The sequence below is a fragment of the Myotis yumanensis genome, unplaced genomic scaffold (assembly GCF_028538775.1).
Source record: "Myotis yumanensis isolate MYYU_CA2020_CCGP unplaced genomic scaffold, mMyoYum1.0.hap1 SCAF_22, whole genome shotgun sequence".
In the NCBI taxonomy this organism is placed as follows: domain Eukaryota; kingdom Metazoa; phylum Chordata; class Mammalia; order Chiroptera; family Vespertilionidae; genus Myotis; species Myotis yumanensis.
Window position 1 is genome coordinate 3,441,751 of NW_027223773.1, and position 27,861 is coordinate 3,469,611.

General features: G+C 58.2%; 1 protein-coding gene across 1 annotated transcript; it reads right to left on the minus strand.

The window, feature by feature from the left end:
* Positions 1 to 210: 210 nt before the first annotated feature.
* Positions 211 to 26,936, minus strand: PGBD5 (piggyBac transposable element derived 5). Its single transcript, XM_070401259.1, has 7 exons — positions 26,597 to 26,936; positions 8,891 to 9,318; positions 6,306 to 6,440; positions 5,605 to 5,785; positions 4,073 to 4,270; positions 3,143 to 3,248; positions 211 to 1,913 (listed from the first exon to the last, which is right to left on the minus strand). Exons 1-7 carry the CDS (start codon positions 26,928 to 26,930, stop codon positions 1,718 to 1,720), a joined length of 1,578 nt encoding a protein of 525 aa, XP_070257360.1. The 5' UTR covers positions 26,931 to 26,936; the 3' UTR covers positions 211 to 1,717.
* Positions 26,937 to 27,861: the final 925 nt, after the last annotated feature.

A 27,861-nucleotide genomic window follows, 5' to 3' on the forward strand; every position in this document is an offset into this window, starting at 1 on the left:
CTTTCTCAGCTGGAAAACACAGGCTCCTCCAGCCCTTCACTCCCTTGTAGTAAGGGGTAAGAAGACGCTGGGCCATGGGAGCCGACGCCTCATCATACACGAAGCTTTTCCTTGTTAACAGAACCATCCCCATCTCACGGCCGCGTGGGCCTCACCGCAAAGCCAGTCACGCCTCCTGAGCTTTTCACAAACTCACATACGAGCGAAGACTCAACATCTAAATAGACTTTTATTTTTTCCTTTTACTTATTTGGACAGAAAAGAAAACTCAACTCCCCAGCTTGCATTCGAGACTGCCTAAGTTTGGGGAACACATTCAGCTCAGAAGACAGTGGACCTTGTAGAAAAAGCATCACAAATGAAAAATAGATTCTCCACGTGGTCAAAGTGCTCTCGCTCCCGTGTACAGGGCGCGGCAAAGGCGTCTGGAAACATGACTGAGAATCCGGCCGCGGTCGTGGCCCTGAGTGGACACCAGGGGCGAGGTGGTCATCGCGAGCCGAGGACACAGGGGCACGGGGGGGGGGGGGGGGCACGGAGGTGGGCATGCTGCCAGCACACGTAACGGACGGGTGTGCGCACGGGAACGTCCCGGGCCCAAGGAGAACGGATTCTGCGTTTGTGAACGTGAGGGCTCGTCCGTTGGGCGGGAGGGGAGCTCGCGGCTCCAGAAGGGACTGGGGACGGCAGCCTGTCGGCCGCTCTGGCTGATGCTCTGGGGGACAGTGGGCCCTGGCTGCCCGCTGCTTGTCCTGTCTTCGTGTCCGGCCCGCGGTGAGCAGGCCCCAGCCCCTCGGGAGATCACAGCCGAGCCAGCACCCGCCCCCCCTCCCATGTGCGACCTGAGACAGGCAAGCACTGGCCCACGCGGGGCGAGACGGTCTGTCTGTCTCAGCGATGCTGCGTGTTTGTCAAGACCAGTCATCCCGCCAATGACACGCGAGAGGCCCGCAGGCCCCCCGGGCCCCTGGGGGAGGCAACCCCATCTGTTCTGGAAGCGAGCTCCCTCTCTGGCCCGAGCACAGGCACCGGGCGCAGAAGCCAGACCTGGGATCGAGCCGGGACTGGGTGAGGCAAGGGGGGGAACGGGAAAGAAGGGAGACATCTTCCTTTCACAGACGACCTTAAGCAACAGTAAGAAAATAACCTGAAGATATATTTAAAAATAAAAAATAGCGTCACACTTCATTCACCGCGCCTGTGGGCGTGCGCCTCCCCTCCCCGTGCCCGGCCAGGCGGACGCCGGAGCAGGGAGGCCTCCTCATGCCCGCGCTTTACGGACACCCCGTTTGTTTCCTCCTCCACGAGGCGGATCTGGAAAACCCGTCTTCTCCGCACACCGACCGTCCTCAGCCGCGCACAGCCCATCCCGCTGGCTGAGGTCACGTCCACACGGCACGAGTGAACCAGGCCACACACGTCTCTATGTCTTTACAGAGCAGGCGCTTCCAGCAACGGGCCGCGGCTCGTCCTGCCCCTGGCACCTCTCGGGGCACCAGCCCTCCCGGTCCGTGGTGCTGAGCTGAGGCCCCTGCAGGCTCCACGGGCATCGAGGATGGCACGCCGGCTGAGACCTGGACTGGCAGTGGCCTGGTGGCACGTGGCGTGTGGAGTCGGGGTGTGGTGCCCCCTCCGTGCACCGCGTCCCCAGGCTCCGGGCGGGCAGGTCGACGGCAGGTTCTCCCCCCACCTGGTCCTTCCCCGAGCCCAGCCCCGGTCAGGGGGTCGGAGAGGCGTCCTCCAGGCCCAGCAGCTCCCGCACGAGTCTCTCGCCGAACTGCGCCCGGCTGTACCTCTGCACGTGGTAGGCGTCCGACAGCTTGTACAGGATGTAGGCGTTGTTGACGGCGATGCTGACGGCGAACCAGAACACCTGCTGCCAGGTCTTGTTGGGTTTGTGAGAAATGAAATACCTGCGCGGACACGGGGGGTCAGGAGCCGCCCAGCCCGGCCAGGTGGCTCAGTGGTGAGCGTCCACCTATGGACCAGGAGGTCAGGGTGCGATTCCCAGTCAGGGCACAGGCCAGGTTTGGGGGCTCGATCCCCAGTGTGGGGCATGCGGGAGGCAGCCGATCCATGATTCTCTCTCATCATGGATGTTTCTCTCCCTCCCCCTTCCTCTCTGAAATCAGTAACTTATTTTTTAAAAGGAAGACAAAGAGGAGAACAGCTCCCATCACAGGGGTGGGGGAGGAGAGCTGAACCCGGGAGCAGGCGTCTGTGGCTCAGAGCACAGGGCCCAGGGGCCTCCTGGGCCAACCCCACACAGGGCGCCTCTCTTCCTGCCTCGTCTACACTCCTGTCTCCGCTCTGAGGGCGAAGGGTTTGAGGGTCAGATCCTCCCCGCGCCCACCCACGGGCTCCCGGCAGACGGCTAAACACTCGGGGTTCCCTGTGACAGCCGCCTGGACCTCGCAGGTGCGGGGCGCGTAGAGCGAATGCAGGAGACAGCTCAGGGGCCCCCGGGAGCGGCTCCCGGCCACGCCCAGACGTCGCCTCTCTGAGAGGCCAAGTCCATGGCCCAGGGCTGTTGAGGTTGGTCCCACCCGGTTCTGGGTGTGAGGCCGGGACTAGTGACGTAGTGGCAAACCCAGGTCCCACGGCAGTCGTTGCTCAGTTCCTGTTCGGAACGTAAGGACGCCCGGCCAGCAGACCAGCAGACGGCACTGGGGGGGGACACACGGACACTGCGTCCCGTCGGTTCTATGTGGACACTTGAGATGAGACCACGCCTGTGAGGGCACCGCGGCTGGAATCACTGGGAAGCCGCTGGCAGACCACGGCCACGGGCAGACACACAGCCACGGGAGGGTCAGGAGAGGGGGACAGGGGTGCGGGGTCTGGGCCAGTGGCGGAGGGAAGGTGTGAGCAGGCGGAAGGAGGCACCTTCGGGCAGGGAGGGGGCCAAGAAGGGCCGGTGCCCAGGGGAAGGCTGGGCTGCTGGGCCGAGCCTGGGAGCCGGGGGAGGGTTCCAGGGGATCCAGGGCCTCGGTTCTTTCAATGGTTCGATCTGAAGTTGGGGCAGTACTGACCGCCCGTCCCCGTAACCCCGTATCCTGTGCTGGTGATTCTGCAGGACCCCGCCCCGCCCCGCCCCACCCTGCCCCGCCCCGCCCCCCAGACAGGAGAGGCCAGGACCTACTTGCTGTACTTGTCGTCGTATCTGCAGATGTAGCTGAGGTGAGCGGCAAACGCCTCCACGGCCAAGGGGCAGGGGACCTCCCCGCTCCTCCGCTTGATGATCACCCCTGCGGGGACCGAGGGTCAGCCCAGGCCCCTGCGTGTGCCCTGCCTGTGACTCACCCGTGCCTGTCCCACCCGCCTGGGTGTCCCATGTAAACCAGAGAGCAGAGGGGGGAGGGGGGAGGAGGAGGAGGATGGAGGACGGGAGGAGAAGGAGGAGGGAGGAGGGGAAGAGGGAAGGAGGGAGGAAAAGGTTGGAGGAGGGGAAAGAGGAGGAGAGGAGGAGGCAGCAGAGGCTGAGGTCAGCGAGCACAGGCAGTCGCTTCTGCCCACTACCCGCCATGGTCTCAAAGCGCAGAGGCTGCTGTCCCTCTTGCCTTCCTCCCGCTGTTTTCATCCCTTTAACTGAACACCGAGATTGCAGCCGAACGCTCAGGGGAGCAGCTTCAAAAACCCAGGCCTGCCTCAGTTTCCCCAAGTGTCCCAGGTGCACGAACCAGGTCGCCGCCCCGGGGGGACACTGCACTGTGAGGTACTGTTCCGCCTGGAAAGGGGAGGTTCCTGGCCTGCAGTCACCACTTCCGAGGCCCGAGAGCTGCAGACACTGCACATGCGCCCTTCCCACCGGAACAGGCTCCCACAGAACGCCGGGGGGGCCAGAGAGCACATGCAGCCCTTCACAGAGCCGCTGTCAGACTCACAGACACCAGGGATCGGAGGCGCCTCAGTCCCCGCCACCCCATCGCTGTTCCTTCGCTGCCGACGCCTGGCGGGAGCCACAGCCCGCAGCCCAGCTGCTGAGCAGCACCGGGGGGCGGGACACGGCCGACTCACCCCCGTGTCTCCCCTACACTCCGTGACCCCAGGCCCAGCCCCGCACGGCGCCCACCTTGCTGCAGGGGCGAGTAGGCGTTGGTCAGGAAGCGGAAGTGGCCCTTGTTGTACCAGCAGATGAGCGACATGCTGCCCTTGGTGCGGATGCGGTGCTGGCCCCGCGCGGGCGGCGTGGCGGGGCTGGCGAGCATGGACCGCGGCAGCCCCGTGCAGTCGCTCTTCCTCGAGCTGAGCAGCCCGCAGCAGTAGATCCCTAAGGGGGGACACAGGCCACAGGCATCAGTCCCCTGGCTCCCCAGCCCCGGCGGCTCCCCAGCCCCGGCGGCCCCCCAGCCCCGGGGGCTCTCCAGCTCCGGCAGGCTCAGGACAGGACGGGCTGCTCATTGGACTGCCCGTCTGAGGCACATGCGTGGGAGAAATGTATATATGCAGGTCTGAGTGCACGTACTCGTAGGTGGTGTGTGTGTGTACAGGCGGGTGTGAGTGCATGTAGGTGGTGTGTGTGTGTACAGGTGGGTGTGAGTGCATGTAGGTGGTGTGTGTGTGTGTATAAGCGGGTGTGAGTGCATGTAGGTGGTGTGTGTGTGTGTATAGGCGGGTGTGAGTGCATGTAGGTGGTGTGTGTGTGTATAGGCGGGTGTGAGTGCATGTAGGTGGTATGTGTGTGTATAGGCGGGTGTGAGTGCATGTAGGTGGGGTGTGTGTGTATACAGGCAGGTGTGAGTGCATGTAGGTGGTGTGTGTGTGTGTACAGGCGGGTGTGAGTGCATGTAGGTGGTGTGTGTGTGTGTACAGGCGGGTGTGAGCGCATGTAGGTGGTGTGTGTGTGTGTACAGGCGGGTGTGAGCGCATGTAGGTGGTGTGTGTGTGTACAGGCGGGTGTGAGTGCATGTAGGTGGTGTGTGTGTGTACAGGCGGGTGTGAGCGCATGTAGGTGGTGTGTGTGTGTACAGGTGGGTGTGAGTGCATGTAGGTGGTGTGTGTGTGTGTGTACAGGCGGGTGTGAGTGCATGTAGGTGGTGTGTGTGTGTGTATAGGCGGGTGTGAGTGCATGTAGGTGGTGTGTGTGTGTACAGGTGGGTGTGAGTGCATGTAGGTGGGGTGTGTGTGTGTACAGGCGGGTGTGAGTGCATGTAGGTGGTGTGTGTGTGTGTATAGGCGGGTGTGAGTGCATGTAGGTGGTGTGTGTGTGTACAGGCAGGTGTGAGTGCATGTAGGTGGTGTGTGTGTGTGTGTGTATAGGCGGGTGTGAGTGCATGTAGGTGGTGTGTGTGTATAGGCGGGTGTGCATGTGGTTTGTAAGCCACCTTCTGTGGGCTTTTGTTACAGCAGTGAATGGACTACACACTCCGGCTCCTTCAGTGGCCATGGCTTATGGGCGGGGCTATGTGCTGACCTGTCCCCAGACCGGAGCCGGGACTGGGGCCCTCAGCTCCGGTGCCCAGCAGGTCCCGGCCCGGGCTGCAGTGATCTGCTACCGGGAAAGGCCTCCTCGCATGGTCTGTGCGGACGCCACTCCACCCCAACCCCTCCCAGCACCACTCTCCGGGGCAGGGCCAGGCTCACGCCGCTCCCCACACGACAAACCTTGCTTTTCAAACTCCTCGAACAGCGCCAGGCTGGTGATGCTGGGCCCCGTGAAGACGATGTAGTTCTTGCCCGCCGCGTTGCGGCACAGGTTCCGGGCCACCGCGCCGTGCAGCTGCGGCTTGTTCTTCAGCGCGTCCAGCCCGTCGGGGCCCGCGCTCTCCTTCAGGTGGACGTAGATCTGCCGGGAAACACGGGCCAGTGAGTCCACAGCGCGGAGGCCAGGCCCACGCTGGGCAGCGTGGCTTCCGTCCCTAATGACTTCACTTTAACCTAATTATCGCCTTTTAAAAAAATATTTTTATTGATTTCAGAGAGGAAGGAGATGGAGAGAGAGAGGTAAACATCAATGATGAGAGAGAATCATGGATTGGCCTGCACACCCCACATTGGGGATGGAGCCCACAATCTGGGCATGTGCCGTGACCTCCTGGTTCATAGATCAGCGCTCAATCACTGAGCCATGTCGGCTGGGTGGGCCTGAGTCTTAATCAGTTTAACCAGAGGGGCTGATTGGGTGGGAGGAACATGCCGGGGACAGTGCCGCCACCCCAGTGCTCAGCGTGGAGGGCAGCACCCGGCCCCGGCCTCAGCGGGAACGTCTGCATGACGCACAGCGGAAAGGAAAAGGGGTTCATCGGTTACCACGCAAGCCGTGGCCCCCGCCTCTCCCTCGGCCCCCGGCCCCGCGCAGGGCTCACCTGGATGATGAAGCCGGTGGACGAGCACTGCCTGACCCACAGGCTGAACTTCCGCTTTTTCCTCTTGCGCAGCTCCCGCTCCGTGCACGTGGCGATGAACACGGGGTCCTCGTCAATCAGGGGTTCGTGTAGCACCTGCCGGAGAGGACAAGCGGAGACGCTCACGGGCGGCAGCGTGGGCTCGGGGCCTCGTCAGGTCTGGGCTCAAGTCTCGTCTCTGCCCCTGACCAGCTGTGGGCCGTGGCTAAGGCCCTCGACCTCTCTGGTCCCGGGACGCGTGTCTGGGGAAGGGGAACAGCAGGATCTGCACCGGTGTTTTGGGGGGACTAAGTGAGAAACGGGGTGAGGAGCTCGCAGCACAGGCCCTGACACAGAGCAGGAATTTAGAAAATCGGCAGCAGGTCCCCAGTCCAAACCCTCACTTGGTAGCGGGCTCTCCAGCCAGGCCCTGACCTCTCGCGGGGCGCGCCTGGTGGGGGCACCCACTTCTTTCCATGGGCGACCGCTGCTCGGCTATCCTTCCCCTCACTGGCTCAAAACGGACTTACATTGAACTTAAACCTTTTTTTTTAATCCTCACCCGAGAATACTTTTCCATTGGTTTTTAGAGAGAGTGGAAGAGAGAGGGAAGGACAGAGAGAAACATCGATGTGAGAGAGACACATCGATTGGTTGCCTCCTGCACGAGCCCGGACCAGGACCCGGGTAAGTGGCTTTGACCAGAATCGAACCCAGGACCCCTCAGTCCACTGGCTGACACCCTATCCACTGAGCCACACCAGGTAGGGCTGAACTGAAACGTCAGGATCTGACCTCTGTCCTGGGGGAAACCAAGAAAAGCACACGAATTGTTTAGGCATCAGGACGGGTCTCGGGCTGGCCCACGCCCGCTCTTTCCTGGCTCCTGAAGTGACCCAGTTCCCTTCTGACCCAGCCCCGGGCTCTCCGCCCTCCCTCAAGGCGCCCAGTGCTTTCTGACATGGGGTCCCGCGGCGACTGTAAATATCACGTCACCTGTTTTAGCTGCTTGGTAACATGGTGGTAGGGCATTTTCAGTGTCAAGACAACAGAGTAAAAAGAAATGGAATTATAAAAACAGGCTCCGAGGGGTGGTCAAAGTTTTGCTTCTTTGAGTCAAAGCTTTTTGGGGTAATCCTAGCACTCTGCTATCCTTCCCTCCTCAGTCCTGATTCAGGCTGAATTCTGAACTGTCTCACTGAAATGAAGTGTGGGAACTAACAGCATCCCAGGAACTCCACAAGGTGCCCTGGATCAGGGGCCAGATTGCGTCTGGCCCCCTCCCCGCCTGTTGTAAATAAAGTTTTATTGGAACCTGCCTCCCTCGCTCACTCACTCACTCACTCACACATTGTTGATGGCGGCCTTCAGGCCATGATGGCAGAACTGATGCCTCTGGCCACTGACAGGGAGAGTGTACTGACCGACCCCCGCTCTCTGCGGTGCCTTTCAAGCTTGAACGGACAAACTGGTCACGGTAGGGGGGTAGAGGGGGTGGGGGGACGTGCTAACGTGCAGGTCTGATTCAGCAAGTTTGGGGCAGGCCCGAGTTTTGCCTCCCCAACAGGCTCCGGGTGGAGTCAGGACGCACTGGGCCAAGGGCAGAGCGGAGGAGAAACTCACCATATCCTCCCTCTCTCCTTAATGCTGCCTGGATGCCATTAAAAACCACAGGGCCTGTCGGTTCTGCGCCCTAGGCTTTTCTGTGGTTAGAGGCGGGGACAAGCCTGGCGAGCTGCCTGGAGGAGGTGCCTCCCACCTGCTTCCTGAACTTGCCAGCTCTGTGCAGCTCATCAAACATTCGAGCCCCATTTGGAACCACTCTAGCAAAACTGTGAGTGCCTGCCTCGGAGGGGAATGGAGCAGAGGGGGGAGGGACGCCGCAGAGGGGGGAGGGATGCACAGAGACCGCTTCTGCTGCCTTCTCCACTCCTCCTCCCAGAGCCAACGCCTCCATCCACCTGTATTACCGTGTCAACAGCGCAAACCACACACCTCACCAGCGTGGAGGGGCCAGTGAGAACTTCTGTCCTCACTGTTTTTCCCTCTTTTCTGTCTGCATTAAAATGAATTCCACCCGGCCGGCCGGCGTGGCTCAGTGGTTGAGCGTCAACCTGTGAACCAGGAGGTCACGGTTGGGTTCCCGGTCAGGGCACTTGCCCAGGTTGTGGGCTCGATCCCCAGTGGGGGGTGTGCAGGAGGCAGCCGATCCATGATTCTCTCTCATCATCGACGTTTCTCTCTCTCCCTCTCCTTTCCTCTCTGACATCAATAAAAATATATTTTTTGAAAAATAAAATAAAGGAGAGGGAGGATGGGGAGAAAAGAGGAGGAAAAGTGCATCTCAGAGCAAAACCCCGAGTTCTGATCGTCTGTGGTCGGGAGCTGCTGATCTGCCCGTCCCCTGGGTCTTACATGGATGACCTTGAAGTGACCTCAGAGTCGGGGCAGGAAGGGAGGAGGCCCCAGGTCAGCTCGGCCTCCAGCTTCCGCGGACCCCAGGGACGATTCCACAGGACAGCTGCTGAACGGTGGGGGCCCGCATTTCCCGGCTGGGCCCGCCTCACCTGGGTCTGGGAGGGCCTGAAGGCCGAGTCGAAGCTGCTCTGCAGGGCGTCGAGGAAGGGCTGGACCTTGTAGAGGCCGTGCGCCACCTGGCTGGAGCGGAAGGCCACCACGTGGAAGTACTTGAGGATCTTCTCGAAGCGGGCCTGGCTCATGACGCCCGCCAGGCCCCGGTTGCTATAGAAACCGCCGCTCCAGATGCTGAGGACCGACTCGCAGTGGGAGATGCTGGTGGAGACCATGTAGCCCAGGAAGGCCTTCATCTCGGCCAGCGTCACGTCCGCCCAGGCGCCGTCGCTGCCGAAGCGCTCCTGGAACTTTCTGGCGTACAGGTTCGTCTGCACCACCATGTTCTTGAGCATGTTGTCGGGGACGAAGAGCTGGAAGAAGTCCATGGCGCTGGCGCTGGGGGGCATCTTCCGGGTGGGACCTGAAACAGGCAGGCCAGACACTTACTGCCGCAGCCGGCATGCCCCGGCCAGGATGGGGCGCACTCCCATCGCTGCCCCTCTGCCCACGGGCCACCCTTCGCGACACCGTTCTCGGGGACCGGGGCTCACGCACCAGCCCCCCATCCCTTGTCAGTCCCCTGCGACTCACACACCACCAGGGGCCCCTCCTCACTCTGCACACACCCTTCTTACAAATGTGGCCAATTCAGAAACACGGATCCAGAGAGTAAGGGAGCCCGGCTGGCGTGGCTCAGTGGTTGAGTGTCGACCTAGGAACCAGGAGGTCGCGGTTCAATTCCTGGTCAGGGTAAATGCCTAGGCTGTGGGCTCCATCCCCAGTGTGGGGCGTGCAGGAGGCAGCCGATCCATGATTCTTTCTCATCACTGATGTTTCTACATCTCTCTCTCTCCCTTCCTCTCTGAAATCAATAAAAATATATTTTAAAAACAAAGAGTGAGGGACAGTGAGAGGTCGGGGGAGGGGCAGAGCCTAAGGAATTCTTATCACAGGAGCCTGGCCATGGCCCTGGTGTTTGCTTTCCTGTAAGTCCAGGTTCCTCTGTAAATGAGAACGCTTTCGCCAAGTGGGGCCTGGGAAATTCCGTCCAGGTGAGAAAGCAATTTTTACAAGGTATTCTGAACATGGTAACTGAATTTATCAGTGAAGAAGGCTCGAAGGATAATTATCGTTTAGATAACCTCATCAATGCAATAAAAGCCTCACAACAGCTCGGCCGGTATGGCTCAGTGGTTGAGCATTGACCCAGGAACTAAGAGGTCACCGGTTCAATTCCCGGTCAGGGCACATGCCCGGGTTGCTGGCTCAATCCCCAGTGGGGGGCGTGCAGGAGGCTGTCTTGACGCCATTGTATGCTCTTGCCTCCTTTGTCAAATATTAATTGAGCATAATGGCTTGGGTTGATTTCTGGGGTCTCTGTTCTGTTCCATTGATCTATATGCCTATTCTCGTGCCAATACCAGGCTGTCTTGATTACAGTGGCTTTGTAGTGTAACTTGAGATCTAGTATTGTGATTCCTCCAACTTTGTTCTTTCTTAGATTGCTGCAGTTATTCGGGGTCTTTTTGTGGTTCCACATAAGTTTTTAGAGTATTTGTTCTAGAATCTTGAAATATGCTGTTGGTATTTTAATAGGGATTGCATTGAATCTGTACATTGCCTTGAGTAGTATGGACATTTTCATGCTGTTGATTCTACCAATCCATGAACATGGTATGTTTTTCCACTTGTTTATATCTCCTTCTATCTCTTTTTCCAAGGTCCTATAGTTTTCTGAGTACAGGTCTTTTGCCTCCTTAGTTAACTTCATTCCTAAGTATCTTAATTTTTTTGTTGCAATGGTAAATGGGTTTTAGTTTCTCTTTTTGAGAGTTCATTATTGGTGTACAAAAAAAGCCATCAATTTTGGGTGTTGATTTCGTATCCTACTGCATTGCCAAATTCATTTATTAAATCTAGTAGTTTTTGGTGGAGTCTTTAGGGTTTTCTATGTACAATATCATATCATCTGCGAGTAATGAGAGTTTTACTTTCTCCTTCCCAATATGGATGCCTTTTATTTCTTCTTGTCTGATTGCTGTGGCTAGGACTTCCAGTGCTATCCTATATAATAAAAGCCTAATATGCAAATCAACCAAACAGCGGAACAACCGGTCACTATGATGGGCACTGACCACCAGGGGGCAGATGCTCAACGCAGAAGCTGCCCCCTGGTGGTCAGTGCACTTCCTCAGAGGGCGGGTCCACAGCAGCTCAGCGGCACTCCCACAATGGACAGATCCCTGCAGGCCATGCCACCCCGACCAGTGCACGAATCCCATGCACCAGGCCTCTAGTGTTGAATAAGAGTGGTGAAAGCAGACATTCCTGTCTTGTTCCTGTTCTTACGGCAAATGGTTCTAGTTTTTGCCCACTGAGTATGATGTTTGCTGTAGATTTGTCATACATGGCCTTTATCATGTTGAGATATACTCCCTCTATTCCCACTTTGCTGAGCGTTATCAAAAATGGGTGTTGGATTTTGTCGAATGCTTTTTCTGTCTATTGATACAATCGTGATTTTTATCTTTCAATCTGTTTATATCATGTATCACGTTTATTAAGTTGTGAATATTGTACTAGCCTTGCATCCCTGGAACAAATGCCACTTGGTCATGATGTATGATTTTTTTAATGTATCGCTGGATCCAATTTGCTGATATTTTGTTGAGGATTTTAGCATCTGTGTTCATCAGGGATATTGGCCTGTAATTCTCTTCTCTGTAGTGTCTTTATCTGGTTTGGGATTAGGGTGATGCTGGCCTTAAAGACAGAGCTGGGAAGTGTTCCTTCCTCTTGGATGATCTGGAATAGTTTGAGGAGGAGAAGTGCTAGTTCCTCTTTGAATGTTTGGGAAAACTCCCGTGAAGCCATTGGGACCGGGCTTTTGTTTGCTGGGAGCTTTTTGATGAGGGTCTTCTCACCCTCCTTTAAGGGAAAGGGCCACTTTCCTGCAATACAGAGTGAGTTGGTGACCGTCTAGTCGAGAGAAGAGATTGCCCAAGGCTGCAAGCCGTCCTGTCTTCTTTGGGACTCTCCCCCCTCCCACCCGACCTAAGCATCTAAGAAGGAAGAGCAGACGAGCCCAGACACCCAAACTTAGGAGACGAGAGCAGCCCAGGCCTCAGGGGATGAATTTTTCATGAGACTGAAAAAAATAAAAGAATCCCATAAATGCTCATGTGGGAATCAAATACTTCTGTGCTGGCCCGGGTTATAAATATCCCTCTTGAAACCAGGCTATTGTTTGTCAGGACTCGGGGAAGGAAAGCAGCCCTGAGCAGATGCTGCTAACATGCAAGGAAGAGCCCAACTGGGGGCGAGGGTACTAATGAGGGAGGAGCTAAATGTCAAAGATGGGGGACCCTCCCCACTTCTGATTGGCTGGGAGTCGGCCCCAAACCCAGGAAGCAGGTTGGCAGCTTAAAACTACCACCCTGGATGCCTCAGACGCACCAGGAAAAGAACCCTCCAGACCCTTCCATGCAAGAAAGGAGGCTGCTTGGGCCACACTTGGAGCTTGCCCTTCTCTCTCTCTTTTAAAAGATGGAAGCAGCTCACGATGAAACAGCAGAATATCCAGGAGGACGTGGGCAGACAGCTCCTCTCTTCCCTCCCCCAGGCACTGACACGAATGCATGAGATTTTAAAAACCCTCCCCCAGCTCGTGGGTGAGCTGCTGATTCTGGCACCACCAGCCTGGCCGGTCGGGAGCTGCGTGACCTGGAGCCAGGGGCGTCCTCCGGGGGCCCCGGGCCTCCTGCTCTCGGGGCTGCTGTGACGATCATGTGTGAGTCGGGGCGCATCGGGCGGCAACCAGGAACCGTGGGTTTTCCGACTGTGGTGGCTGCTACCATCACCCTCATTCCCGTCCCGCAGCCTCTTCATGGGACACGGAATCCACACAGCAGAGCGTGGGCAGGCGCCACGGATGCCATGCGGGGTGCGCAGATTCCTCCCTCCTTCCTCTGTGGGCACAGGGCCCAGGGGCACTCAGAGAGGCTCTGGGTCCCATCCGCACCCTCCCCGGGGGAGAGGCTGCCCCCCGCCTCCCTCCAAGCCTGGAGCTCGAGGCCACTCCAGGAGGCTCAGGCTCTGAGGCCCAGGATGAGCACAGAAAAGGCAATGCCCGCCCAACCTGCAGCCCCGCTCAGGCTAACGAGGCAGTTGCCTAGCGTGTCGAAGCTCAGTCCCTCTCCACCCCACCCTGGGAGATGGCACTGTTGTCCCCATTGTATCCATGAGAGAAACAGAAGCCAGGGACTAAGTGACCGGCCCACGTGGATCTGAACCCCGGAAGCCTGGCACCCACACCTCAGTTCTCAGTTACCGCCCATCACGCTGGATGGTAATGTCTGATTTCCGGTTCATCGGCTGCGCGGGCTGGGCCGCACCGGGCCGGGCCACACATATGGATGCTGCAGCCCCAGAGCCCAGCTAGTGCCGCTCTAGGAGCGTCCGTCCTGGGGCGGACAGGCGGCCAGCACCCGCCGCCTCTTGTCAATGAAACCACACGGCCCTCCCTTGTAATCTCGAGGGAAGACAGCCCGATGGGACCGTGCCGTGTGGAGCAGACACGCGGTACTGCCATGCCAGTCTCCTTCACTTAATCACAGGCAGACACGAACGCGCTGCCAGTTCCGAATTCAGATGCCAAATCCGGGGCGCTGGAGGCCAGGAGCTCGCCTCCCGGTGCTGGGCCCTCGGGCCGAGGAGGAGCAAGCCCGGGCCAGGACTGTACCTGGCAGGAGCCCACCCTGAAGGCTGGTCATTCATGGGGGACACGCACCTCCACCCGGTTGGTGATGGACAGATTTCCATCCACCCAGCTCCCCTCCTGTCCCTGCCCCCACATCCTCCTCCCACTCCCCACCCCCCGCGGCCCGTGAGGAGCCTCCCACTCTCCCTGCCCAGAATCCGCTCAACAAGAGAAGGAAGGAGAGGCGGTGTGTGGTCCACGCCAATGGGGCTAAAGACAATTCCGTGAGCATGCAGCTCAGGCCTGAGCGGCTGGCTCAGCGGGTGAGCGTCGACCTGCAAACCAGGAGGTCAGGGTTCGATTCCCGGTTAGGGCACAGGCCTGGGTTGCTGGCTCGATCCCCAGTGGGGGGCGTGCAGGAAGCAGCCAATTCATGATGCTTTCTCACCATTGCTGTTTCTACCTCTCGCTCCCTCTCCCTCTCTCTCTGAAATCAATAAAAAGGTATTTAAAAAATAAATAAAAGGGGAGGAGGCAGAAACCAGCTCTGAGGGGCACAATGCAACCCGTGGTGCCCATCGAAGCGCCCGGACACCGCTCGGGCCTCTGGCACCTGCTACGCTCCACGGGGTCCGGGTCCAGCTTCCCTTCCCAAAGCCTTTTGCACAGGAAGGGGGTGTCTTAAGGATTCATCTCCGGTCTCCTGCATGTAGAAGCTATAGGTCTCGCTCTTTACAACTCGCTTAAATGTCCCCTTAAAACAGGCGGTGCCTGCCAGTGCCCTGCTGTGGGAGGAAGCCTGGTGCTTACCAGGCATCTGTCCCTCAACTCCCATCCAGGCCGCTCAGCCAGAGGCACGTGATTCCACAAACCCGGGAGCAGAGTGAGCGACGGGGGCACCTCCGTCCAGGCCCGGACACGCACGTGGGCCAGGGACTGAACTTCCAGCCAGGGCCGGGCGTGAATATATCGCAGGAGGAAAAAAAAGAAATTCATTTCGAATGCTAGGCTGACAGGCAAAATAAAAGACAGTAATTTTACTGTCGCCTTTGCAAAGGGCAGAGTGGAGTTCAGTGACTAAAAACCATATTTAGCAGGACGGGCCCTTCCTGGAGTCTTCGCTACGGCTCAGGGAAGAGTAAGCCAGGACGCCAGCAAGTCCCCAGGCGCTCCCTGGACCAACTCGGGACTTAGGGAAGCAGCTCGGAGCAGCGGAGACGCCCTGAGGGGAAGGGGAGAGGGGCAAGGGAACGCATAATTGGCCAGGTCCCTGTGGGTACAGAGAATTGTGTTATGGACTTGGAAACACAATTCCCTGGAATCACAAATGCCCATTTTACAGATGAGGAGACTGAGGGGAAGAGGCAGCGAGGCCTAAAGCGCGAGTCCAACAGCCCTGAGGTCCTCGCTCTGCCCTTCCCAGCTGTGTGGCCTTGGACGCGCGGCTTCTCACCTCAGTTTGGGTTTCTTCACGTGTAAAAGGAGGATAATGAACCCTCCCCGCCAGACTCGGGAAGCGGGGCCGAGCGCGCAGATGGCAGTTTGCTGGCAGGGTGCCCAGCACATGGTGGGCGTGCGGCAGACGGAAGGCACCAGGAGGAGGGTTTGGACTTGGCCCAAGGACCCAGCCCCGCAGGCCGGAGGCAGGATCTGAACCCGGGTCCGCCTCTCCCAGGGTCCCTGCACTCCCTGACCAAGTTCCCCAAACAGTCATCGCTCACAAGCTCTCTCACCCGCCACCCCTCCCCATCTGGGAAACGCAGCCACCAACTATCCAAGGTCTAAGCAGCAGAACCAGCAGAGTCCCTTCTCCTACGGTTTCCTGTTTCCATGAACATGACATTCAGGAATGCTCCCAAATGGAATCTAAATGGTTGACATACAGGGTCCAGTACTTCTCCAATTGCCATTTCCACTTTCTACCCTTTTCCCAAAAAGCTTTACCAGCCCGGCCGGTGGGGATGGGTGGTTGAGTGTCAACCTAGGAACCAGGAGGTCACGGTTTGATTCCCAGTCAGGGCACAGGCCCGGGTTGTGGGCTCCATCCCCAGTGTGGGGCGTGCAGGAGGCAGCCGGTCCACGATTCTCTCTCATCATTAATGTTTCTATTTCTCCCTCTCCGTCTCCCTTCCTCTCTGAAATCAATAAAAAATATATATATTTTAAAAATGACTGAGACACTCTATCACCTGGATACCCCCGGGCCAGAGGTGGCCTCGGCTCCCTCAATCCCACTTTACAGTCAACCTGCAGAGCCCCAAACCCCACCCTGAGCTCACCCATCCCTCTGACCGCGTCGTGCGGAGTCCAGCGTGCACTCTCTCTCGATGCAGCTAAAGAACCCATGTTCCTCTGACCAAGGTGTGTCCCTGGCTGTCTTTCTGGTGCTGCGACAAGGGCAAGGGCAGACCAAGTCCAGGGCTGGGGGTCTGAGTGGGGAAAGGGTCTCAGAGTCACCAGGGCATTCCCAAACGCCGGCCACCCGCCCTGCCCACCCAGGGGCCCAGTGGTCCTGAGTGCAGCATCACGGCGGCGGGGCTGACTCATGAGGCTCAGTGCCAACCTCCCCACCTCCCCTGCCCAGCGTGGCCTGGGCTCTGCCCACCAGGGAAGCACTGGGCACGTGGCCAGGGACTGCTGGTCTGCGTGTGGGCGTGGGGAGGGCGCCAGCCTGCCACCGGCGCTGACAGGAGACGTCTGGATGGAACAAAGCCCCCGGGGCCTGTGACAGCAGCTCTGAGGGTCCCACACAGGGCCCTGGCTCTCTCTCTAATTTAGCTATCGGAACCGGGGAAGGGTTCAGAAACCGCTGATGGCGCTCCAGGTTAGCAATTCTCCAGCTCTGTCCCTCATCTTCTCCCCGAGGGAAGTGTCTGCTCTCTCCTTCCCCACCAGGAGGTAACAGAGGTGTGTGTGTTTAAATATATATATTTACTTATTTTGCTAATCCTCACTTGATATTTTTCCATTGATTTTTAGAGAGAGTGGAAGAGAGAGGGAGACAGAATCATCGATTGGTTGCCTCCCCCATGCCCCTGACCAGGGCCAGGAGCCTGCAACCGAGGTACGTGCCCTTGACCGGAATCGAACCCAGGACCCTTCAGTCTGCAGGCCGATGCTCTATCCACTGAGCCAAACTGGCTAGGGCTAAATATATTTTTATTGAGTTCAGAGAGGAAGGGAGAGGGAGAAAGAAAGAAACATCAATGATGAGAGAGAATCATGCATCGGCTGCCTCCTGCACTCCCTACACTGGGGATCAAGCCCGCAACCCAGGCATGTGCCCTGACCAGGAATCGAACCCTGACCTCCTGGTTCCTAGGTCGATGCTCAGCACCGGAGCCACGCCAGCCGGGCATAACAGAGGTTTTACAGACAGAACCTCTCACGTGGCATCGTTATAAAATGCTACATACTAAGGTACAATTCGTAGGGGACAGTGTCATCGAAGAGCAAAGTAACGCCAGACCCCTGACCTCTGACCCGCCAGCACCCGGGGCCCCGCCAAGGACACCTCTGCTCCCTGTCCCAGGGCGTGTCCAGCACCGACCCGAGACGCGGTGGGCACAGAGCGCGGCACTGGTCATCCAGAGAAGACAGCTCCTGCAGCATTTTTGGTGCAATTAAGAGGATGTGCTATTTCCAAGAGAAATAAACCTCATCCTCACCATTTCTAATAGCCAATAAATAGAACGGGCTTTACGATCATTAAATGGCCCCAAATGCATCGTCGTCACACCACTAGCCAGAGAGGAAGCCGTGGGCCGCACGCCTTTCTTCCTTCCCCGCGGAGGCCCGAGCCTGCTCCGAGCAGGGGCCGCGGGGAGCCGGCCACTGGCTCATTAGTGACGCGACTGCAAAGGAGATGAAACAAACTTTTACGGGAAAAGGCCGGATTGATGCTTGCGGGACCGTGAGATTCCCCACCAAGATCTCAAACCCAGTGAAAACCTGGCTTCCTTTCAAGTGTTCAAAGAGCCTTGGCCAGCCTCACAGGGCTGATCCCACCACAGCGGCCCTGCCCAAGGCCCTTGGGAAACTGGAACTGGGGGGCAGGGGGCGGGGCTGCCTATTTCTCTGTCACCATGGCTGGAGGTCCCCCCAACACTCATCATTCAGTCCATCAGGGCACATGGCTGGTTCTAGTTTCAAAACACCCTCTCTCCCCCACCTCTCTCTCTCTCCCCCACCTCTCTCTCTCTCCCCCCCACCTCTCTCTCTCTCCCCCCCACCTCTCTCTCTCTCCCCCACCTCGTCAGATGAAGGCGATGCTAAGTCCTCCTGTGGCCTGAGTGTTGGGGGGACCCAACATCTCTCTACAAGTCACATGGGGCCACGGCACCCTCAGCCAGAACCACTGAACCTCCCACTGCACTCCGGGTGAAAGCCACATCCTTACGATGGCCCCGAAGACCCTCCACGCTCCCCGCCACCTGGGAGCCCCTGCCCCCCCCTCACGTGCCCTGCTGGCACCAGCCCCCCAGCACACTCCCACCTGGGCCTCCCACTGGCCGCTCCCCACCTGCTGGGAAGGGTAACTGCTTCCCACCTGTCCACATGGCCAGCTCCTCCCCCTCCCATCAGGGCGGGGGGGGGGGGGGGAGGCATCACGTGTTTTATCACAGAAGAGAAAGCCGAGGCTCCGGCCAAGCGAATCCTAGAGGCTGGGAAGTGTGAGAGTTTAAGGACGTGGCTGGGCTCAGAGCAGACTCAGGAAGTTGACTCAAAAGCCATGTTCTCGCCCGGCCGGCTAGGCTCAGTGGTTGAGTGTCGACAAATGACCTGGGAGGTCACGGTTCCATTCCTAGTCAAGGGCACATGCCCGGGTTACAGGTTCGATCCCCAGTGTGGACTGTGCAGGAGGCAGCAATCAATGATTCTCTCTCATCATTGATGTTTCTTTCTCTCCCTCTCCCTCTCCCTTCTTCTCTGAAGTCAATTTAAAATATATATAGAGAGAGAGATAGATAGATAGATAGACATATAGATATCTATATATATATAAAAGCCCAGCGACCAGAACGGTGGAACCGGAATGATCAGAGTGACCGATGGCTATGACACGCACTGCAGCAGCCAACCAGCCTGATCCGGGCTCCGATCACCCCCCAACCCATCAGAGGCGTGACCAGCCAGCCAGCCCGGCCTGATGGGCCCCCATCGGGGCGGGCCGACCAGACCCACCCGTGCACGAATTCGTGCACCGGGCCTCTACTATAGATATATAGACAGAGAGCGTGCCCATGTTCTTTACCATCTCAAATGGAACCCGACCTCACACCAGACACTGTCCAGACTCCCTTGCATCCGGTGCCTAATGCACTGACCCACGGGCTGGGGGAAGGTCACAGAACCCCGCTGAGCCACGACCCGAAAACCATGGCTCTGAGGATCTGGCCTTTTAATCTCCAGGTAGGAAGAGCGGAAAATAGGTCAAAACAATTTTAAGCTCTCCTGAAAGACCAAGGCTAAAAGCCTCTGATGATAGCCACAGCAACATCTGAATATGCCCCAGTTACGTAACAGCCCAGCAGAGCACAGGTAACTCCCGGCCACGGAGGCTTCCTGCAACGGTTCCTGTGGTCCTGGACCCTGGTTCAGACGGAGGCTCTTCAGGGAGAGGCTGCCCCTCATGGCTTCCATCTCCCTCCAAGCAACCACCAGACCAAGTCCTCGTTAGAAGGTCTGAAGAGCCCTGGCCAGGTAGCGCAGTTGGTTAGAGCGTCGTCCAGCTATGCCAAGGTTGTGGGTTCAATCCCCGGTCAGGGCACATACAAGAATCAGCCAGTGAATGCATAAACAAGTGGGAGAACAAATCAAAGTGTCTCTCTCTCCCTTCCTCTCTAAAATCAAATAAAAATAAATTTTGAAAAAAGTAAGTTTGGCCCGGCCAGTGTGGCTCAGTGGTTGAGCGTTGACCTATGAACCAAGAGGTCACGGTTTGACTCCTGGTCGGGACACATGCCCAGGTTGTGGGCTCCATCCCCAGCGTGGGGCGTGCAGGAGGCAGCCAGTCAATGATTCTCTTTCTCTCATCATTGATGTTTCCATCTCTCTCCTTCCCTCTCTAAAATCAATAAAAATATATATATTTTTTAAAAGTGTTTACTAAGCAGTGGGCAGTGAAAACTCTTTTTAAAAAGGATAATAATAAAGGAAATTTGAGAAATGCCATCTCTGACCACCCATCCACAGGGACAGCGTTCCTCCAAAGGGACAAGGTTGGACTGAGCCGACACTGAAGCGCTCGCTGCACGCCAGGCACGGGTCCAGGCCGCTGCTCTCAGAACAAGACACGGGACCGAGGAGACACACCGGGCGGACAGCTGGTCCACCTCCGGCCACACGGTTTCCGATGGTCTAAACCCCTTCACCTCCCACAGTCTGTTTCCTCTGTGAAAGGGGATGTGCGCCCACTGAGCCTTTATTTTTAATATATTTTTTATTGACTTCAGAGATGAAGAGAGATAGAAACATCCATGATGAGAGAGAATCATGGATCGGCTGCCTCCTGCACGCCCCACACTGGGGATCGAGCCCACAACCCGGGCATGTGCCCCTGACCGGGAATGGAACCCTGACCTCCTGGTTCACAGGTCAACGCTCAACCACCGAGTCATGCTGGCTGAGCTGAGTCTTTATTCTTTTCCCTGAGATCAAGTCTTGCACGTTTTTCTTTGGGAGAAGATGGTGACCTCAACATTGCCTCTCCCCCACTTCTGTCCCCGACTGGGCCTCTCCAGCTGGAGGGACCAGCCCGGAGCCCCAGGACCAGGAGGCCTGAGACTCCTGGGGCCCCCGGGGCGCCCTCAGCACTGGCCTGTGAGCTCACACTGGACGCCCAGGCTCCAGAGGTAGAGAAACAGCCAGAACCTGAGACAAGGAGTCAGCTGTGCACACGGCAGCGCTGCTTTCTCTCCCCAGCCCCTCGGTGCTCCTCCGCCAGGCCCGGCCGTGCGCCCCAATAGAAAACTGACCTCCCCCCCCCCGCCACGGGTCTCACAGCAGCCAGAGCGAGACGGGTCAGAAGCAGCAGAACCCGCATCCAGAGGGCAGAGCTCCTGAGATACGGACACAACCTTGGATCTCAATGAAAACAACAGCTTTCAGAGCACACGGGGAGGGGAAGCGATGCTCCTTTCACTAAAAACGTGCTTCCCCGACGAAATCGCTCTTCAGACAGAGAGAGGGTGAGGGGGTTACACAATGACTCTTTTTTTTTTAAATTGATTCTAGAGAGAGTTATCCCAGTAACTTCAGAAAGAATATCCTTTCAGAATTGACTGTTGTAAAGTATAAGTAATGATACCAGGCCGTATAATAGAGTTTAGCTTACATCATAATTATCATCTTGGTGGAATTAGTCCGTGTATTAGCTTTTCATAACGTTAAACAAAATAGCCCTTAAGAATTTAATGTGATTGTGTGGTCACTTGATTTCATTCAGGCTGCGAGGATTTGGAGAAAGAGTCCTATTTGGGAATTGTTCATCGGGGGAAGATGAATTAAACTCAGAAAATCAACGCTGCCACCTGAAAAATTCAGGAACAGCCCTAACCAGTTTGGCTCAGTGGATAGAGTGTCGGCCTGCAGACTGAAGGATCCCAGGTTCGATTCCAGTCAAGGGCATGTACCTTGGTTGTGGGCACATCCCCAGTGGGGGGTGTGCAGGAGGCAGCTGATCGATGTCTCTCTCTCGTCGATGTTTCCAACTCTCTATTCCTCTCCCTTCCTCTCTGTAAAAAATCAATAAAATATATTTTTTTAAAAATTCAGGAACAGAAAAACAGTCCCCAATTTTTACACAGAGAGATTGCCACCCACCGAGTCGTCGTTTTTTTTAAATATATTTTTATTGATTTCAGAGATGAAAAGAGAAACATCAATGATGAGAATCATGGATCGGCTGCCTCCTGCACACCCCCTACTGGGGATTGAGCCTGCAACGCAGGCATGTGCCCTGACCGGGAATCCAACCATGACACACAGGCTGGGCAAAAATAAGCTTTTTCACTGAAAAAAGTTCTAGGTGTTATAAAAAAGAGGGGGCGCACCACCTGTCCTAAATGAACACGTCTGACTAGTTGACGGTGATCATTAACCGGGTCTTCTCATCACTCCAGACTCTGCCTCAGAAGACCATCTGTGCTCTCTGTACAGGGCTGAGAAGCAGGGCACAGCCTTGCACGTGGGTCACTGTCCTCCTCATGGGCGCAGGTTCCCCTGGCATGTGAGCGACGCCTCCTCCAGGAAGCTCCCTTTGGTTTCGGGGCCTGGCACATGGCCGATCATTGCATAGCACTTCGTAAGGGTTATCTTGTAGCGACCAAGATTCAGGACTCAAATTCCTGGAGCCACAGAGCCCCAGGTAGGAAACACCTTTCCCCCCAGACAGGGGTCCAGGGAGCTTTGCTCATAAATCCTATAACAGCTCGGCTGGCGTGGCTCAGTGGTTGAGCATTGACCTAGGAACCAGGAGGTCATGGTTCAGTTCCTGGTCAGAGCACATGCCCAGGTTGCAGACTCAATCCCGAGTAGGGAGCGTGCAGGAGGCAGCCGATCCATGATTCTCCCACATCATCGATGTTTCCGTCTCTCTCTTCCTCTCCCTTCCTCTCTCTGAAATCAATAGAAATATATGTTTTTTTTAAATCCTATGACTGTAGAGGGTACCGGTGAATGCTGGTTTTAAGAGAAAGACCTTCCTCCTCTTACTTGTTAGTCTTTAAACCCAATGCACGAACCAGCACTCCGAAGATAAAGCAGTGAGCAGTGTTAATTTTCAAAGCCATCTGTTCCTCTCCAGCTTTTCAAGGTCGTGCCTCCTCCCTGAATGATTGCAGAGGCTGCTGCCACGGAGCACGGGGGGGAAAACTCCCGTGAAGTCCGACCTCTGATGGAAAGAGCCAACAGCTCCGATCCCAGGCAGCACGACCAAGACCGACGACGCAGAACAGACAGCAGCACGAGCATCTGCGGCTCTGTCTGTTCCTTCCCTGCTCTGAGAGAACGCATCACAGACAGCTCAGAGGAAGAGACCAGAAGGCCAGAAGCCCAGCAAGCAGCCAGGCCTGCCTCCCATGCCGTTTCAAAGAGCGAGCTCGCACGCCGCAGAGTGGGCGGGCGAGGCTGACAGCTTGCGGGGGCTACTTTAGGGGGTTTGTTGCAAAATCGGTGGGGAGAGGGCTGGGCCCCGGGCTCCCAGTACGCAGCAGCTGCCGCTCCAGGCCGACCCTCCATCTCTACAGGGGCCAAGAGCCTATCAGGCAGCCCCCCAAGCAGTGTTTGCCTTTAAATCATCCCTCGGGAACTCACAGCTCCAGGCAGAGCCAGGACCTGGGGGAGGAGCGCGAAGGGGGAGGGACAGGACCCTCTGCACCCCTCACCGTGGGCTGCACTTGTGGAGAGCCTGCCCCAGGAAGCCAAACCCACTGAAAACACAGGAGGAAGAGGCTGGGAGGACTGGACGGTGTGGAGAGCGGTTAGGAGTCTCAACCTTAACCACGGAGATGCTCACCGCCTCCTTCTCGCCTCCTTTCAGCTGGACACCAAGTGCCCCCGCATTTCTGGACGCAGATCAAAGGCACAATGGAACCCAGGTCCTCCCCCGCCCTGGTGCACCGGGACTCTCTGCACAGGTTCTAGGTCATCGCAGGGCTCCCAGACGGCAGTTCTCGTCTCTTTCTCATAGAAGAAACCTGACTCAGCCAAAGCCAGCGCAAGCAACGCAGTTACACATCAGACACAGTCACACACACACGCACACACGGGCACGTTTATATAACAGGAGGTGGGCAGGACGCCTGTTCCTCATCTGTTTCTATCATCAACATACATTTCTGTTACAAATTTTCTATTATGAAGGTTACAGATCAAAATTTCACTCTCTTCTCTTTATATGTATATATATTTTTTTTATTGATCTCAGAGAGGAAGGGAGAGGAAGGAGACAGAAGCATCAATGATGAGAGAGAGAATCATGGATCGGCTGCCTCCTGCATCCCCCCTACTGGGGATGGAGCCAACAACCCGGGCCTGTGCCCTGATAGGGAATCGAACCATGACCTCCTGGTTCACAGGTCCACGCTCAACCACTCAGCCACGCTGGCCAGGCTGTCACCCCCTTTTTGCCTCCCCATCCCACACTGCTGGCCTAGTGAGATCTGTTAATAAACTTGGGAACAAAAAATGAAGGAGAAATCCGCTGCATTTCTTGAAAGGGGCGTGCACGCTCTCGAAGCGTCGCAGACACTGTACTCTGCTGACCCTCCCTGCTCTCAGAGCCGCCGGGGTGCTGCCTCACAGCCACTTAATAAAACATCCCTCTCTCCACGCCGCTGGCCATGAGGATCTCTCTCTGAGCGGCCACATATTTCGGCGCCTATGTTCACCCCCCTAAACCGTCTGATATTGTTTCAGGGGATCTGGATTCATGCTTAAGAAGCCATCAACATCACCCCTGCACCTTCACCCACAACGTTCCCTCAGGGGGAGGGTGGTGCATGGAGGACAGTAAGTCCTTCATTAGAGCTGGATCTGAGAAGCAAGCTCCCCCACACAGCAGGAAAGCGCCACTGGGTAAAAATGCCATCAGATAACCACTAATATCTTCGGTTCAAGTGCCCGACTGGGATTCTCAGGCCCAAGTGGGAATTCCGTGGACACCGGAAGGAGGCAGAATTTGAACCTGACGCCAAACGACACGTGATATGCTCTCTGTGGCCATGGAAGTGCTGCAGTGGCTACGTTCAACGGTTCTGCTGCAGAATTCCTCCCATTTTTGGTTACTAAGAAATACAGGATCGCTTCCATGCACTCCAGTGCCTTCATCCTCAAACCAGGGGACTCGTGACTCTTGCTTCTAACTAGGCCTCACCTAACCCAATTCCACTCTTTTTTTTTTAATATATTTTTATTTATTTCAGAGGGGAAGAGAAAGAGAGAGAGAAACCTCACTGAGGAGAGAGAATCATGGATCGGCTGCCTCCTGCAGGCCCCACATTGGGGATCGAACCCACAATTCGGGCATGTGCCCCGACTGGGAATCGAACCATGACCTCCTGGCTCATAGGTCGACGCTCAACCACTGAACCACACTGGCCGGGCCCCAATTCCACTCTTCCCCTGAGATGTAGGGAGACTCACTGTGTTCTCTCTCCCAGGTGGACATGGATTTCAAGTGTCCCAATATCACCAGCTGGACCACAGACGCTCCTCGCATAGAGCCTGCCAAACCAGGGCTGGAAGACCTAACGACATACTAGAAAACGCAGGGGGCATAAAAGAATTGCACAGCCCGGCCGGCTGGCTCAGTGGCTGAGCGTCGACCTGTGAACCAGGAGGTCACGGTTGGATTCCTGGTCAGGGCACATGCCCTGGTTGTGGGCTCGATCCCCAGTGTGGGGCGTGCAGGAGGCAGCCCATCCATGATTCTCTCTCCTCACTGATGTTTCTATCTCTCTCCTCCCTTCTTCTCTGAAATCAATAAAAAAATTTAAAAAAATAAAAATAAAAGGAGTATACAGAGCGTTGTGACTTTGAAAATTCCAAAACTCAGCTAAAGCCCGAACGAGAACATGCTTTTAAACCTCGCCACCCCAAGGACTGCCGGCCAAGGTGGAGTTTGTAAGCCGGGCTGCAGCTCGGCACATCCCCACTGCAGCCTGCCTGCCTCCCTGCCCGCCCGAGGTTTGCAGACCACTCCCTGCTGGGAGCCCCGCCAGCCCTGCCAGCCTAGAGCAAGCTGCAACTCGGGGTGCAGATCCAAGGCCAGGCCCCGGCCGGGGTCCTTCGGGGCTGACTCCCGTCTGGGTGAACCATCATCAGGGAGAACCACAGGAGGAGCCACACCACCACCAACATCACCACCAACACCACCCTGGTCAGTGCAACCACTCCCCAGCCCTCAACAGCACAGCTGCACACACTCCCTCCCGCGAACACGGGCTGCAGAACCCAGGGCCTGCCACAGCCGTCACCGAGAGAGGAGCAGAAGCCTCCGGCCGGCGGGAAAAGGGCTGGTGTCCACCCGTCCGAGAGGCCGGGGCTGCAGAGCCCCTGAGAAGTCAGGCAGTAGAAAGGCCCTCAAGAAGCCACATCTGGCCCGGCAGGCGTGGCTCAGTGGTTGAGCCTCAACCCATGAACCAGGAGGTCGGGGTTCGGTTCCCGGTCAGGGCACAGACCCCGGTTGCAGGCTCCATTCCCCAGTGTGGGGCGTGCAGGAGGCAGCCAGTCAATGATTCCCTCTCACCATTGATGTTTCTCTCTCTCTCTCTCTCTCCCTCTCCCTTCCTCTCTGAAATAAATAATTATATATATATGTAAATTTTTTTTTAAAAGAAGCAGCAGCAGCCACCTCTGCCAGCACCCCTGCGAGCTTCTCCAGGGGCAGGCCAGGTGGTGAGCAGAACACCAGGCCGGCAAAGTGCCTCCTGCTGGAAGACATACACCTTAACGCAGCGAAACCGGTCCTTTCGCTCTCTCTTCTTGTTCACGAGAATCCTAAACAGCAAAAGTTTCTCACGCAGAAAACTAAGCCGTGGATGGAGGGACGGACCTGCCCCGCCCCTGGCACCGGGGCCGGGCTTGCCCAGCGCCCTCCATGCACGACGATTGCCCCCTCCCCAAGCCACGTCGGGGTTGCGGGGTCCCCTCCCCCAGGCCAGCCCGCCTCTCACCCAGCCTGGGGGTGCACGCCCGCGAGTGGGGCTGGCTTCCCTCCCCTGCAGGTCGCTGGGACGCCCCCAGCAAGTGCGGGGAGGGGAGCCCGACCCCCACGCCCTCGCCATGGCCAAGTGCGGGCCCCGCCTCGCTTCCTCCTCGCCCCCCGCGAGGCAGTCGCACCCCCTCCCACGCAGTCCGGTGGGTCCTCGCACTTTACCCGCCGCTCCCGCCGCCCCAGGAACATCTGGAACTCCCGCCCCGCACTCACGCGTCCCCGGCCCGGGGTTCCCCGGCACCCACCCCCACCCCCCGACACCCCCAAGGGGCCGCGTCTTACCGCCGGTGTCCTCGAAGCGCGGGGGCGGGCGGTCCCGCAGCGCCGAACTCCAGCCCGAGCCGGCCTCGTCCTCCTCCTCCTCCTCCTCGGGCTCCGGCGCGGCGGCGGCGGGGACGCAGGGCGGGGGCCCCGGGCGCTCGTGCTCGTCGTCGTCCGAGGAGGCGGCCGAGGAGGAGCGCGAGGCGGCCGAGGTGCTGTAGAAGGGGTTGCCGCCGCTGTCGGGGCCCGACTCGCCGAACACGTCGTCCGAGATGTGCAGGCTCTCGTAGCGCGCGCGGGCCGCCTCCAGCAGCGCCGGCGCCCTCCGCCGCGCGCCCCCGCCGCCCTCGGCCATCGCCCCGGCCGCCGCCGCCCGCGCGCCCGCCCCGCGCAGCGCCTCCCGGCCGCACGCGCCGGGGCCCGGGCCCGCCGCCCCCCACCAGCGCAGCCGGCAGCACAGCGCCCGCCGCTCCGCGCCCGGCCGGCCCGCCGTCTTGGCCGCCTGGGGCCCCGCGCCCGGGGAAGCGCACTCGGAGCTGGGGCGCCGCCGGCTGCGGGCCGCGGCGGGAGACGAGGGTGGCGGCTGCGACCCGGGGCCGCCGCTCCTGCCGCCGCCGCTGCGTCTTTCAGCGCCTGCCGCGTCTCCACGCCCGCCCAGCGCACCCAGCGCTCGCCGGCCGACCTTCCCGGGCGCGAGCCGCCAGCGACGGCCCCGCCCCCCTCACGCCCCGCCCCCTCGCCCTTCCAGCCCTCCGGCCAATGGGGAGCCAGGCTGGGCGCGGGGGGCGGGGCCTGCGCCGGGGACGCTCCATCCTCCTCTCCTGGGCGCGAGTTGCCAGCGGAGGCCCCGCCCTCCCTCACGCCCCGCCCCCTCTCCCTTCCAGCCCTCCGTCCAATAGGAAGCCAGGCTTGGCCGTGTGGGCGGGCCCTGCGCCGGAGACGCCCCACCCTCCTCTCCCGGGCGGGGCGGTGCCAGCGGGAGGGGGAGGGCCGCGGCGGCTCGGCGGGTCCCCTGGCCTGCAGGGACCCGGCCCCCGGGACGGCACCCCGCCAGCCCCGAGCCGCCCGCAGGGTGGGTGTGCGGGGAACGCAGCGGATTCTTCCCGCTGCCCGAACCCGCCGGCCTGGTCCACCCCGCCGCGCTCAGGGGCCCCTCCGCAGTGCGCGCCACGCCGGGGAGCTGTCCTCCCTGGTGGTTCTCAACCTGGCGCTCGGGAACGCTCCCGGCAGGCGGGGGCCGGCGGCGGCGGCTGCCTCCCGGGGATCGCGGCCGGCTGCGCCGCCTG

Coding starts and splice junctions, on each gene's coding strand:
- PGBD5 (XM_070401259.1), bottom strand. CDS start 26,930: ATGGCCGAGGGCGGCGGGGGCGCGCGGCGGAGGGCGCCGGCGCTGCTG. Junction 6,441..8,890: donor TCAGGCCCTCCCAGACCCAG/GTGAGGCGGGCC, acceptor CCTCTCCGGCAG/GTGCTACACGAACCCCTGAT. Junction 1,914..3,142: donor TACGACGACAAGTACAGCAA/GTAGGTCCTGGC, acceptor GTGTCCGCGCAG/GTATTTCATTTCTCACAAAC.